This window comes from Neopelma chrysocephalum, unplaced genomic scaffold (assembly GCF_003984885.1).
Source record: "Neopelma chrysocephalum unplaced genomic scaffold, ASM398488v2 Primary Assembly neopelma1_44, whole genome shotgun sequence".
In the NCBI taxonomy this organism is placed as follows: domain Eukaryota; kingdom Metazoa; phylum Chordata; class Aves; order Passeriformes; family Pipridae; genus Neopelma; species Neopelma chrysocephalum.
In genome coordinates this window covers 2,250,078-2,262,985 of record NW_020897703.1, presented here as the reverse complement: position 1 = coordinate 2,262,985, position 12,908 = coordinate 2,250,078, and the positions used below count along the sequence as shown (strand labels likewise).

At 41.2% G+C, this 12,908-nt stretch overlaps 1 protein-coding gene across 1 annotated transcript in view; it reads left to right on the top strand.

Annotated features, from left to right (window-relative positions):
• Window positions 1-12,908, top strand: part of BARD1 (BRCA1 associated RING domain 1) — a 41,683-nt gene that overhangs the window by 15,404 nt on the left and 13,371 nt on the right. Inside the window, exons 5-7 of the mRNA XM_027678063.1 lie at window positions 3,680-3,760; window positions 4,438-4,610; window positions 12,223-12,331. Coding sequence (XP_027533864.1) covers window positions 3,680-3,760; window positions 4,438-4,610; window positions 12,223-12,331 — 363 coding nt within the window. The remainder of the gene's footprint in view (window positions 1-3,679; window positions 3,761-4,437; window positions 4,611-12,222; window positions 12,332-12,908) is intronic.

Below are 12,908 nucleotides of genomic sequence, written 5' to 3'. Positions count from 1 at the left end.
GGCTTCACCCGTGGCTGACCCGCTGTTCTGGACTCTTGGTGGTCTTTACATCATTATTACTAACACTAATAACTAGGAGATAATCCCTTCCCAGTCTGTGAGACTGCTCTGCCTTTTTGTTGCTGTGTTACCACTTAATGACACATTAGAAGGATGGTGAAAGAAGTTTCTGTGTTTTTTATTCACGGTCAACATCAGAATACCTTGTAAATCCTGTTTTCAGGTGTCTGACCTAGTCAGCTGAGCAGGTCCTTTGGTGCCAGATATGTGTGTGCCATGGCTGAGTGTTGGGTCACAGAATGTCTCCCCTCCCAGAGAAGTGAGGCCAAGGCAAATATGAAATAGCATTGTGGTTTCAAATGCAGAAGTTAAGAATGTGAAAACTGGACATGAGTCAAAGCAATCCATCTTCCCAAGTGCTGATTTGAAAGCTTGGAAACAAATTACCATTTCTTTTTCAATAATGCTCGGTTGTTACTTCTGTTTCTGAGGCAGGTTGAACTTCTTGCATGCATTCTCTTTAAAGGTTAAGCACAGCTGCTTGTGTGTTTGTTATTAATAAATGGTCTGCTGGGTAGAGGATTGATTTGGAGAAATTTGAGGGGGAAAAATTTACTGGTTGCTGGAAAGAACTGATTGGAGTATTTGCAATTCCTATAAGCACTCTGTAATTCATATTTGTTCTCTTTGACTATTTATGAGTTGTAAATAATCTAGTTCCCCCCCAACTTAAACAAACAAATGTTTTTGGGTTTGAAAGGGTTTTTATTCCTGTTCATTTGTTTGACCTAAAGATTGAAGTCGCTTGGTTACATTTGGAAATAAAAGGGGAAGTGTTTGGTAGAAGTAATACAAGTTTTTAGCTTCATCTTTATGTACTGTCCTAATTCTTTGGATCTTTTGAACTGGTAGAACGTTTTTATTAACTTAATAATTTAAACAAGACTTCTATGGTTAATTCTATCTATGGTTAATGGAGAATGTAAAGGGTACAATGGGAAAAAAACCCTGTAAAATAGGACTGAAAGGACACTTGCAGTTCTTAACCATATGTCTGTGTTAAAATCAGGACACAATTGACTTGAGAGAAAAAAGAAGAACAACCAACGACCTCGTGTGAGCCAAGGAAAGATGTTTTTCTGGGCTTATGCCATCTGTGGCTCCAGGAACTAAATTCTCCTTGGGAGGAAGTGTTAGTAAAGCTGTGCAAATACCCTTCTCTGCAAGCTACTGCCGGCTCCAGGTCTGCCAACAGATGGCCCCAGTGCCTTTCTCGCTCGTGTGGTTTTCCCAGCTCCGGTAAACTCTGTCAGGGAGGAAGAGCAAACCCGTGGCTTTATTGTGTTGTCACTACACATGAGCTTTGTTATGAGCTTAAAACGTCCTTTGCTTTGTTTCTTCCGAACGGACAATTCTGCATTCTGCAGTAGTTCTCTGCCTCTTCAGGAGCTGGATGTAATCCTTCATTGATAATGAGATTCCAAAATAAACACTTCCCAGTGAATTGGTAACGTTAGCATTTTTCTACCTGGTGTCTGTCGTGTTCTCTCTTTCCGAACAAGGAGTGTCTCCATTTACCTTTCCACTCTGCTCTGCTACAGACTGCACAGACACACTCCCAGGGTCCCTCCTCACATCCTCTGCTTGTGGCTCCCTACTGGAGACTCGTGGTTTCCTGCTGGCATTGCTGGAAGAAGTAATCTCAAGGAACTAAATGGACTAAGTTGATCCCAGTAATAGTCAAAGTGCAGCTTCATGCAGCATGTTGGAATCAGTAATTCCATACTAATAGCTGTGATCTCTTCTGCTTTCTTGTGGAGGAAAGACATATGGGATAGACATACTTGGGGCCGAGACTTTCACCTACCAGGTCATTACTCTTTGTTGTTTAGAGTTTAGAAAAGCATTTATTGACTTTTAAATGTTAGTGATTACATGAACTGTGAGGGAAGAGGCCAATGTAAAAAAAACCCAAAAACAAAACACCTCCCCCCCAAAAAATCAAACAAACAAAAAAACCACCCCAAAACAACCTCCAAAAAACCCTGAACTGGCCAATGTTAAAAAAAGTGCACTTTTTTCTTTACTTTTGGATGCTGTCAGCACTAGTGTCCACCCCAGCAGCATTTCCTTTGATAAAACTGCAGCGCTGTCTCACAAATCAACGTTCAGAACTGATCTGGGAAGCTGTGGTGCTGCCTAATGCCCACACAGATTATTAACTGTGCTTCCTGCTTTAAAGGAGTACTCCTGAAATGTCAAACCCTTGCTGTACATGTTTGCAAACTGAACTTTAAATGATAAGCTCAGATCTCGCTCATTATAGATAATTGTAGCTTCTCTCTGTTGGGAAAGATCTTAATGCTGAGCAGTGTCTTGGCTGCCTCTGAGTAGCTCCTCAGATTTGATGCATGTCTGTTCCCTTGCACCCATAAGGAACCTGCTGCTCTTAGAATTCTTGAATTGCTTTGAAAGGTAACATTTTGCTGGGACATCTAGGTTGGGAATATAATACATGAAATTTATCTCTGATGTGTTAATTTGCTTGATGGTTGTAAAGCCAGATATTCTCAGCTATTTTTTGGTGAATTTTGAGTTTACAGTCATTGCCTGCTGGATTTATTTCTGCTGAGCAGCCTGTCTTAATATTTTCTCTAACTAAAGAGTAAAGATTAAGGCTATTTTGTTTTTTTGAAGTGTTCCTCGGTAACAAAAAAAATTGGATTAAGTTTATTTTTATTGTATTTAAAGCTTAATTTAGTATTCTCTCAGCTTTTCTTTCTAAGGCATGCTGTGATTAACAGAAATTCATTGACTTTCCACTACCACTGTCTCTTTGGGTTACTTTTTCCACCTGCTCTTAAGATGGCCCGCACTGCAGAGATTTCTGTGCCTCAGCTTCCACAGGAACCTCCTCCTTACCTTTTTATAGCTGCATCTGAATGTGCTCCAATCGTACTACCAACTTTCTCTCTTGTACTTTGCTTTTCGGAGTGTCAAAACCTCCAGTTCACAAATTCTGCTCTTTTACTTCCTTTGCCTTGTCTCTGCTTAGCCTCTCTCCATAATCCACCCTTTTCAACATACATCTCCTTGCCTATAGTAAAAACTGAATACAGCTTCTTTCAAAAAGCAGATTTAAACTATTTTGGTAAAATAACTGTCAAAGAAAGTATTGATGAGATTCAACATGGGTAGTAATTGCAGTGTTAAATAAAACTCTTCTCCTTTTGACTTGTAGAAAAACAATTTCTAGAAGCTTGTCAGGCTTATTAATTTATTTCACCTTATTTAGATAAGCTTGAAAAAAAATCCAGTCTGAAGGATAAGGAAATTCTCAATAAATGTTCCTGTCTTTAATCCTTGCAGTTGACTCTAGTGGGCAGATTGCAATCAGTGCAAACTTTTCCCTTTGTTTGGAGTTAAATCTGTTCTATGCATTGTTCTTATCTAGGAATATATATTTGTGCAAAATGTGTTGGTGCCTCTAAATGAGCAGTAATGATAAACTGTGATCTCCAGTTGAGCTTTTGTTGCCCTGCCAATATCTACGTGGAAGGCTTATATCATTGCATTCTTGTTGCAGCTACATTTAGAGTTTGGCATCTCTTAAATTTGTGTTGCCTTTGTGTATCTTCTTAGTTAGTTTTTCACAACTATGGTTTTTTTCCCTGTGTAGGGTGACTTAGCAGCTGTGGAACAGCTGCTGACAAACGGGGCAGACCCCAATGTCAAAGATAATGCTGGCTGGACACCACTGGTGAGTATTGAAGTCCTCTTTTTCTGTCTTCTGATCAGATTTCACTTTATCCCTCCTTTCCTCGCCCATATTTTAGTTCTCTTTACACAAAGAATTTTGCAAAGTGAAGAAGTGATGATAAACAAGGTTAAAAGAATTCATTAGCAGCTACTGAGCTGCCCAAATCTCGCTCTCCTCTGCTGGGGTGTAGGGCAGACCAAGAAATCGCTCAGCCTGCAATTCTGCAAGTGCAGAAGATAAGACCACAATAGCTAGAAAACCATCAATTGCAAACAATGTTTATATTTTATGGGTTCCTAATGTCCTCAGTGTTTTGGAAACATGTCAAGTAGTGGAATGAAAAAATTGCTCGCTCAGAATTACAGAAAACAAACAAAAAGTTCTTTTCAACCATGACTTCTTCCTGTCCTGAAGAACACTCCTGACAGTCTCTAATCTGGAAGGCTTTGTTCCCTGCAGTCTAATTTGCACACAGCTGGCCTTTGTTCAGCTCCTCTCAGTGCTTTTTGTCAGTGCTGGGTTCCCAGGTTAGTTCCTGTCAGGAATGTCACTCACTATCCTGGCACATCGTCTCCCCCGACCCTCTCCTGAGTGTTTGGAAAGTGAATTAACTGTGTGGCAGCAGTCCTTGCTGTGAGCCCTGTGTCACCTGCCTGCTCTCCTGGCTGTGCCCCCAGCACGAGGCGTGTAACCACGGGCACGGGGCGGTGGTGGAGCTGCTGCTGCGGCACCGGGCGCTGGTGAACACCACCGGCTACCAGAACGACTCCCCGCTCCACGACGCCACCAGGAACGGCCACGTGCACATCGCGGAGCTGCTGCTCGCCCACGGAGCCTCCCGGGACGCGGTGTAAGTACGCGGGAATGTCGTGAGAACTGCGGCACCAGCCACAGCTACAACTTCCAGAGCCACAACTACAACTTCCAGAGTGCACGTTGGGTAAATGGGAAGCAAAGCCAGTAATAAATGTGATTTGTTTGAAGTGAGGGGGTGGATGTTAAACGTACTCTCTGCTATGCTTGAAGCCTCCTTTTCCAGGTAGGTGTTTCATTTCCACTTTCCTTTGTCCTAAGCTTTTCTGAGGACTCCTGAGTCACAGAGAGCTGGAGTACTGGAGACTGTACTAGGAAAGCAACAACATATGCTTACCCTAATCTTACACTTTCCTGTTGGCATCTTGTTATAGCAACTGTCAGCTCGAAGATGCTGAGCTAGATGAATTCTGAACTGCTACAGCTGTTTTTTGTCTCTCTACTTTTACTACACTACTTGCTAGCAGAAGGCATTTTGGTCCAGTCTCTCCTATTTTCACAAATGACATAAACACAGGCTGAGATTTGGGAAGTGTTTCGTTTTTTTTTTTTCGTTCTGGATCAAAGCACTAATCCTTGGTACACTTTTAATTAAAAAAAAAAAAACGTAGAGTTTTTTTCAGTTGACTCTTCTATACAGTTACACCTCCTGAAGATTTTGGCATTTGTGTATAGGAGGTGTTAAAGAATTTTTTGATCTATGAATAACCCTGCAACCTATTAGTATTTCAGACACTAAATGTAATTTTAGGTGGTGTATTGTTGTTGTGCAAGGGCCTATGTGTAAATTTGAGTCCAATGCAAGTTGTCAATAGGTGTGTGTATGCAGTAACACAGCAGGATGAAGTCTTGCATGACACAGGTTTCCTTGGCAGCTGCATAAAGAAGCATAAATAAGTTCAGCTTAATCACTTGAATTCTTAATGTTTGCTTTTGAAGCTTACAGAATTAAGGTGCTCTGTGGGAAAGCGTAGGGTTTTCATAAAGTCCCAATCTTGAAGATATTAGAGTTTAAAAAAACAAGAAAAACCAAAACAAAGCAATAAACTCTCAAGACTTCAGCATGAAAAAGTAAAACAAGGATCAATTGTTCATCTTCGCTTTGTTCTTGAACAACAAGGACTAGCACATTACACCTTGAAAACTTGACAGCTTCAGAGACTCATTTTCAAGACACTTTGGGTATCAGGAACTGGTTGTGTCACACTTATCACTTGTCTGTCTGGCATTTGAAAGCCTGGCACAGCCACCAGCTCTGATGGAAGGTTTTGACAGGACCTGAGCACTGGGAGGTTTGCTCAGCTGAGACTCCAAATGCCAGCAGTGGACTCTGCAGGTCTCTCATTAGCCTTGGGCTCTGCTGCATGTGTTCACACAAACAGAGGTGAAGCTGAACCTCTTTCAGCTCATTCTACATGAGCAAACATGGCTTTCTGTTGAAACAGAAGCTTTTTAATCAGGGAAGGAGAGATTTATGTAAACTTTTAACTCTGCCTTAACTTTTTACTGAATGTAGATGATGTTCAGTTAAAATCCTTTTGAGAACAAATTTAGCTGCTGGTAATCTTTGTGTGATTTGTCTGACAAAAGCAGCCCTGGGTTCTTTGGCAAAAAAACAGTCCTGTATGTCCCTCCTGGATTAATTGAGGCTTCCAGGACTTCTTTTCTGGCTGAAATGCTACTCTGTGTGTTGCTATTGCATTGATGTTGGAAAGGGATTGGGCTTTTCCCCCTCCCTGTTTCTACAGAAAGCATTAGAGCCACACAGTAAGGGATGTACAAGCAAAGTGTTCAGGCTTGAATAGTGAGACTCTGCTGACCTCTTCTAAACACTATCAAGAAACAGTAGAAACAAGAACAGTGTTTCTGAGACTTCTAAGAATGTCTCGTGCCTCCCTTCCTTCCTGTGCCCCCCTAGCTTTCAGCAATGAACAGTGCTGTGATCTTTCCCTGGATCATGACTTTGCAAATCTTGCTGGGTGTTTTTTCCACCATTGCCTCTGGTAGTTGTACTCCTAAATGAGCAGTGGTTGGATTTGTCTGGGTAAGTGGATTTGAACCTTCTTTAATAGAGAAGGTTTAATTTCTTCTTTTTTTTTTTTCCTAGTGGATAGAGGTACCTTAGAATGAAGTCGCATCTGACAAGAAGTTTGTTTTTCTTTAGTGACTTCTTTCCTGGATCCCTGAAACCTGCAGAGCAGAGTTTTAAAAACAGGAGGCAAAAACAGTCTGAGCACTCAAGATGGTGCAATTATAGTTCTTTTCATTATGACTAGTTATAGTTGGCCTCTTTGTACCTAATGCAGGATCTGCTCACCTTCCCATTGTTATTTTAGGATCTTTACAGTAGAAATTGAGGAGGAATGAGTAGATCTTGTGTCTCTTCTCAAGGGTTTATCTCCTTGAGGAACGTACCTGAGGAGTCCCTTCACTTTAGAGGTGTGCAGTGCGTGAGCTAAGACTATGCCAAGCCAATTTTTCCAGATCAATAAGTTTGTCTCATTTTAGTTTGCTTTTTTCTTATTTTTTTTTAGAGTATGAAACTCTTTCTAGTCCTTTTGTGGGGGCTTTTCAGGCTCTCAATGAACTTACCTTTCAGTCCAGGAAAGGGCCTTCCTTAATATGGTAGGATAAAGTGATTCTTCATTACCTCACAGGAGAGCGGGCAGGAAAGTTTGATTAGTTCACTCTGGTTGCTTAAAAGTCTTTCTCTTTAGCAAAGCTCAGTAAAATGTGACCATGATAAATGTGTTCAAATGTTACTGGGGACACTATGAAGTATATGGCGTGAAACCTCACAAAAGTGACTGATGTCTTGCTGCTGTTTTGACAGTAGAATTAACTCAGTTTTGTGTTTTAATGTCCCTTGTGTGTTGGAGAGTTAATCTACTGGAATAAAAACAGAGCTCGTGTTGAATAGCCTGCTTAGAGCAGTAGTTTTGAAATTTAGAATGACACTCAACTGTGCCAGAGGAAATATGTTTTTAAAGATGTGCAGTATTTACTGACTGCAGGCCCAAAGGCAGGTAAGACCCACTGGTCTGTGCAGGGATGTGGGATATATCTGGGAGCAAATACAGCTGCTTCCTAAGGCACCTTAACTGGTGAGGTGCACAGGTATAACCCTCTCCAGGGAGCTGAGACTTTGCAATTTCAGGTTTAGATCATCAGATTCACAGACCCATCAAGCACATCTCATTCCAAGCACCTCTCAGGCTGTTTTTCTCCTCGCATGTTAACACACAGTGCATTAAGAATCAACTGTATAGAATATGAAACAGCCACACACCTTTTGGATCAAGCGAGTACAGATGAGGGCTTACTCTTCTGCCAGAAAGCAATCCTGGGAGTTCTGTATTCCTTGGCAAAAAAAATTCTTTTGAAATCTCTAAGATTTAATAGTTGTGGCACTCCATTTGCCATTGAAATTTTCACTGACTGGGAAAGATATGAACCACAAATGAAAAATATTATGTGGACCACTGGACCTATTAATTGTCCTACTGGTCTTGTTAATTTTTTTAAGTTAATCTCCTACACATAGCTAATTTTTATTTTTATGGCTTTTTTCAATGTGCTTGAATTCTGTCTTTTTTCCTTGCTTCACAGCAAGCCAAGTGATTTGAAAAATTAGATCTGTGCATTTGCAATTTCACAGCACTTCCTAAATGCTCTCCCTCAAATGGGCTGCCTTTCCAGCTCTTCATGCACAATAAGTTCAGCATTAGTAAAAATTGTGGCAGTGCTCCATTTTTTTAGGTGTTGGCTGTCTTTGAGTAGTTGTGAGTCTGATTCTGAACAAACCTCTGGGAATGCTTAGGGATAGACCATGGTCATCAATTATGAATGAATGGCACAGGGACAAAACCTCTTCTAACCTGCAGTTAGTTCAGGAGGCATGAGGCCCATGACACTGACATCATTTTGTCTGCTCTTTCTAAGACAAGATAGTGCAGGTCTTTACTACTGTCTCAGTGCAAGACAGTATGTTTAACTTCCTGCTGACAGCAGGTTAATTAAAATCCTGGCTCTGTTTGGGTATCTCATATGGTTTTTCTGGCTGCACAGATTAAGTTTTCTTCCTTCTGTCAGGTTCAAAAAAGGTTTCTCTTTAGCATATTCTCCAATCCAGGTGCTGCCTGGAGAGCCCTGACCTAGTCCTGTTCCCACACGGGAGTTAGTGGTTACTGCACTGAGACCTGGTTGCTGGACTTCCATTCAGTACTGAATTCCTTTGTGGGACTGGGGTAAAACTTGTCTCGTGCTCAGCTGTGGAACCAGAGGTAGCTTCTGGTATCAAAATGGAGCAGCTTAAAACTCCTCATTACAAAGTATTATGTAGTTATTGTTTGCTTACATCAGAAGCTGTGCAAGATTGGGGCTTTGAAACAATTAACAGGCATGTCTCCATATTTATCTTCTCTCCTCTGATGACTTCTTTGCTGAGAGTTTAATGAAACATTTAGAAGGTAGCTGTAAAGTTTCATTTTGGTTATAGCAGTAACCTCTGTTGTCTTCATACCTAATACTTCAGCAGTGTTGTGCCATAAACTGAATCCTATTTCTAAAGCTTTTTATAAGAAGTTCTTTGATGTGTCAGTCCTTAAGATATCATCTGTCATCTCGTGTAAAGTCATACTCAGAAGATTACGTGGAGTTGCTCTTCACTGGGCTCATCTCTGCTCTCAGCACAGCCATCCTGCTCTTTGATTGGGATTTGTTCTAGCTGTGATAGCCCTCTACTGACTACTCAGTACCTTGATGACTGACTAATAGGAGGCTGCTTGCATCAAAGGGTACATCTGACTCTTGAATGTTTAAAACAACTTTCAAAAAGCCCACTTGCATTCTGGTAGAAAGAATTATGCCTTCGAGACCTTATATTCCAGCTTAAGCACCACAGGCAATTATTTCTCCCTTGTAGAAACAATCGTGTCTTCCCTGAGTGTGGAACTCCTCGTGTGTACTGGACCCATTCCCAACAAGCCCAGACCTGTAGTAGGAGCACTCGTAGTTACTGATATTTGTAAAAACACTGTTTGTTAGGGTGGACCTAATGGGCATGTCTAATTTTGCTTTGCAAACTGGATCAAAATTAATTTTGTACTCTGAACAGGGTGGACGATTTCCCTTGTTCAGCTGGGCTGGATAAAGACAGATGTGAGCACATTTCTGTCAACAGTTTGTTTCCCATTCCTGTGCCTTACCGGTGGTGTTGTGCTTGCATAGGTCTGGTCCTTGATCCTCATCATAGGGTTAAAAATAGTATAAATTCCTCATATATTAAAAGCAGTTCCTCAAGTTCCTGCCCTGCTAAGTGTGGCAGAGGCTGAGCACGGGCTCCTTCTCATGGTGATCACTGACTTTTTGGGTGGTGAGTGGGTGCCTAACTGAAAAGTACAAATATGGGTTTTGTCCTTTTTCTTTGAAAAGGATGAGTAAATTACAACAGTAACCTCCTTAAAATCTGTTGTTAGGATGTGCTCCTCATCTTGGTTTTTATTTTGTAAACCCTATTTTCTCCTCTATCAGCTACATTTTCTCTTTTTCCTTAAGCTCAACAATCTGCTTTGTTGCAAATATTCAAAACTCTTAAATCATCCCTTGTGCTGGTGTTCCTTTTTCAAACCTCAGCTCCCAAGTTTGTCAGAATTTAACTATGCCACCTTGCCATCCTGTAAATAGCCATTAATTCTTCAGCTGCATAATGATGGGATAGCATTTCACAACACTATTACAAATTCATTAAGAAGCAACTGAAATGAGCTTAAAAGTGTAGGAAAAAAATTTAAGTGAATACAGAGGGAGGAGCTGGACTTCTTATTGTACAGTTTAATTGGCAAAAAATGTTCTGTTTAACTGTGATGCTCTGTATATTTATCTATGGTAAACATTCATGAGGGTTTTTTCCAACAGTCAAGGATCTTACTGTGCCTTTGGAGGGAAAAACACTCCCAAACCTCTCCTACTGACACTCAGTGATTTCCTCCCTCTTAGTTCCCAGTGGAAGGTCAGCCATCTAGTCTAAAGGTGATTTTTAGTGGATGTGGTGATATATCTATTTCCCCCCCACACATGCATTGTTCAAAGCAGCTCTATCCTGCAGCAGTTTGAGTGGAATATGGCCCTTATTTAAGGAAAGGGCAAGAGCTACCCTGATGATGCATGACAAAGCAGGAACAGCATGACAATATTTAATGGGCTGCAACTCCCAGGACTGGGCAGAGATTTAACCAATTATCTTTTAGTCTGCAGAGCTGGGATTATGCCTGCACTCTGCTCATTAGTGGCATAGAAGAGCTTGGGGTTGGGAATATTGTAAAATACCATTGCAGACCCTTCTGTGGGGGATTCTTGTGGGCTGTTGTTTTCCCAAAGGGCTGTGTTAGTGAGCACTGCTCTGTCAAGAGCATGGGAAGGTGCTGAGGTGGGACACATCTGTCAGCTTTGTGCTGGCCAAAGCCTCCCAGTTAAGTCAGAGTGAAGACTTAATGATTTGAGCTTCTCTTTGGGCTGGATTGGGTTGTGGCCTTATGTGGAATTCCCTATAATGCTTCCTAGATTTCTGCTCTGCACAGGAATGTGTGGCTGAGAGCAGCTCTTCAAAGCTGCAGTGGTTTTTTGACCCCTTTAAATGTTTCATTGTCTGATGACTAAGCTTGCCGGGTTTCAGACACTGAGTCAGGGCTTTGTTCTTGGTGACAAGCTTCCCCTTCATAACGAGCTCTTATTATGCCTTTTGAGAGCAGAGCTGTGTGAGGTGGGGAGAAGAGGATCAGCTGGAATAGCCATTATTCCCACAAAGGGCAAAGCAAGCAGAGTATTTCCCCAGAATGCTGGCAGAGGATCCTGTTTGCTAATGGCAGTTATACCTGTTCTGCAGTTTCAAGCTTTCCCTCCCCCCTCTGCTGTCCTGCAGCTGAAAAGTTGAGTGAAGAAGAGAGAGAAGCCATGGCTGTGCTTGGGGTGTTTATAGCAAATCATGTCTGTCTGAGGAATGCTCAAAGAGGAAATGGCTCTTGAAGCACATCTAATAACTGTGAGGTGCCACACACGATCAATAGTTCCCAGCAAAATTGGCAAACCCACTAAAATCAGAATGAATTGGCTGCAATGTGTTCTGTGGAACAGCACACTGGGGGAAAATGAGATGCATACTCAAATTCTGGAAGTGCGAGGGAGCCATGGTTTCCAATCAGGAAGCAGAGAGCTTTTCCCATAAAAGCACAGCCACATCCAACTCCGATGTTTAATACAGCGCGTGGAATCTTCTGACACGTCATTTATGGCAAGTGGATAAGCCAAAAATGCGTTCCTTGGTTATATGACTGCAATGAAAGATTAAAGCTGAATTTTCTGGGTCTTGCAAATGATATCAAAGTACATCTTGAAACAGTTTAACAAGGACTGTGGTTTATTTAACCAAACGTTCTGCTCGGAACATCCCTTACTCCTCAGCTGAATGCAACAGCTTGTAATTCAGTATCCATCTGTCTTGGATGCAATTCTTACTTGAAGCTTTGTGCTTTTAGCTGAAATTACATATTAATAAGAAAGTGGGAGGGAAAGCTACCCAGCTAATGTGCCCAGTTAGTTAAGAATCAAGTCACATTTTATTTACTTAAACCCATCTGTGCTTGTTTTGCCAGTAATATATTTGGTCTGCGGCCTGTGGACTATGCAGAAAGTGAAAAGATGAAGTCTGTGCTAATGTTGCCAGTGAAGAATGAATCACTTTTGCTTAACCAACCCTCTGAGGTAAATGTCTGTGGGGGTTTTTGTTGTTGTTTTGCTTTATCAAAAACACCCTGTAAGTTTAACCTGTAAATATTGAAGACTTGGACATAATTACAGTGCATCACCTGCCTTGCAAAACTGGGAAGCTAACCTGGACAGTATTTCTAGAATGTATGTGGAACACATACAAGCCATGAAATTCTGTGTTACAGCTTTATCTGCGAAAACAAAGGATATTTCTTGTAGTGTGGATTTATTATAGGAGAATGAGCGCTGTGTTATTCCTCAAGTATTGTTGCTTGAACTTGGCTGTTGATGTTTTTTTCTTCATATTTAAATTTGTTCTACTTACCAAACTGTCTGAAAGCAGCAGCAGTTTTTGCTCCAGGTGCTTTTTGTGTGCATTTAAAAGGCTGCTTCATCCTTTGTCCAACAGTGAAGATATCAGCAGTTGAAAACAGCTTTTGGGGTTTTCGTTTTTTCCCCCTCTTTTTGCCAAAGACTTCTCAGGACTTTTAACCAAAATCAGGCTATTCAGACCTAACAAGTTCCAGTGTTATGAAATGCTTTGGGCTTCCTAATGACTGAGGATTAAACT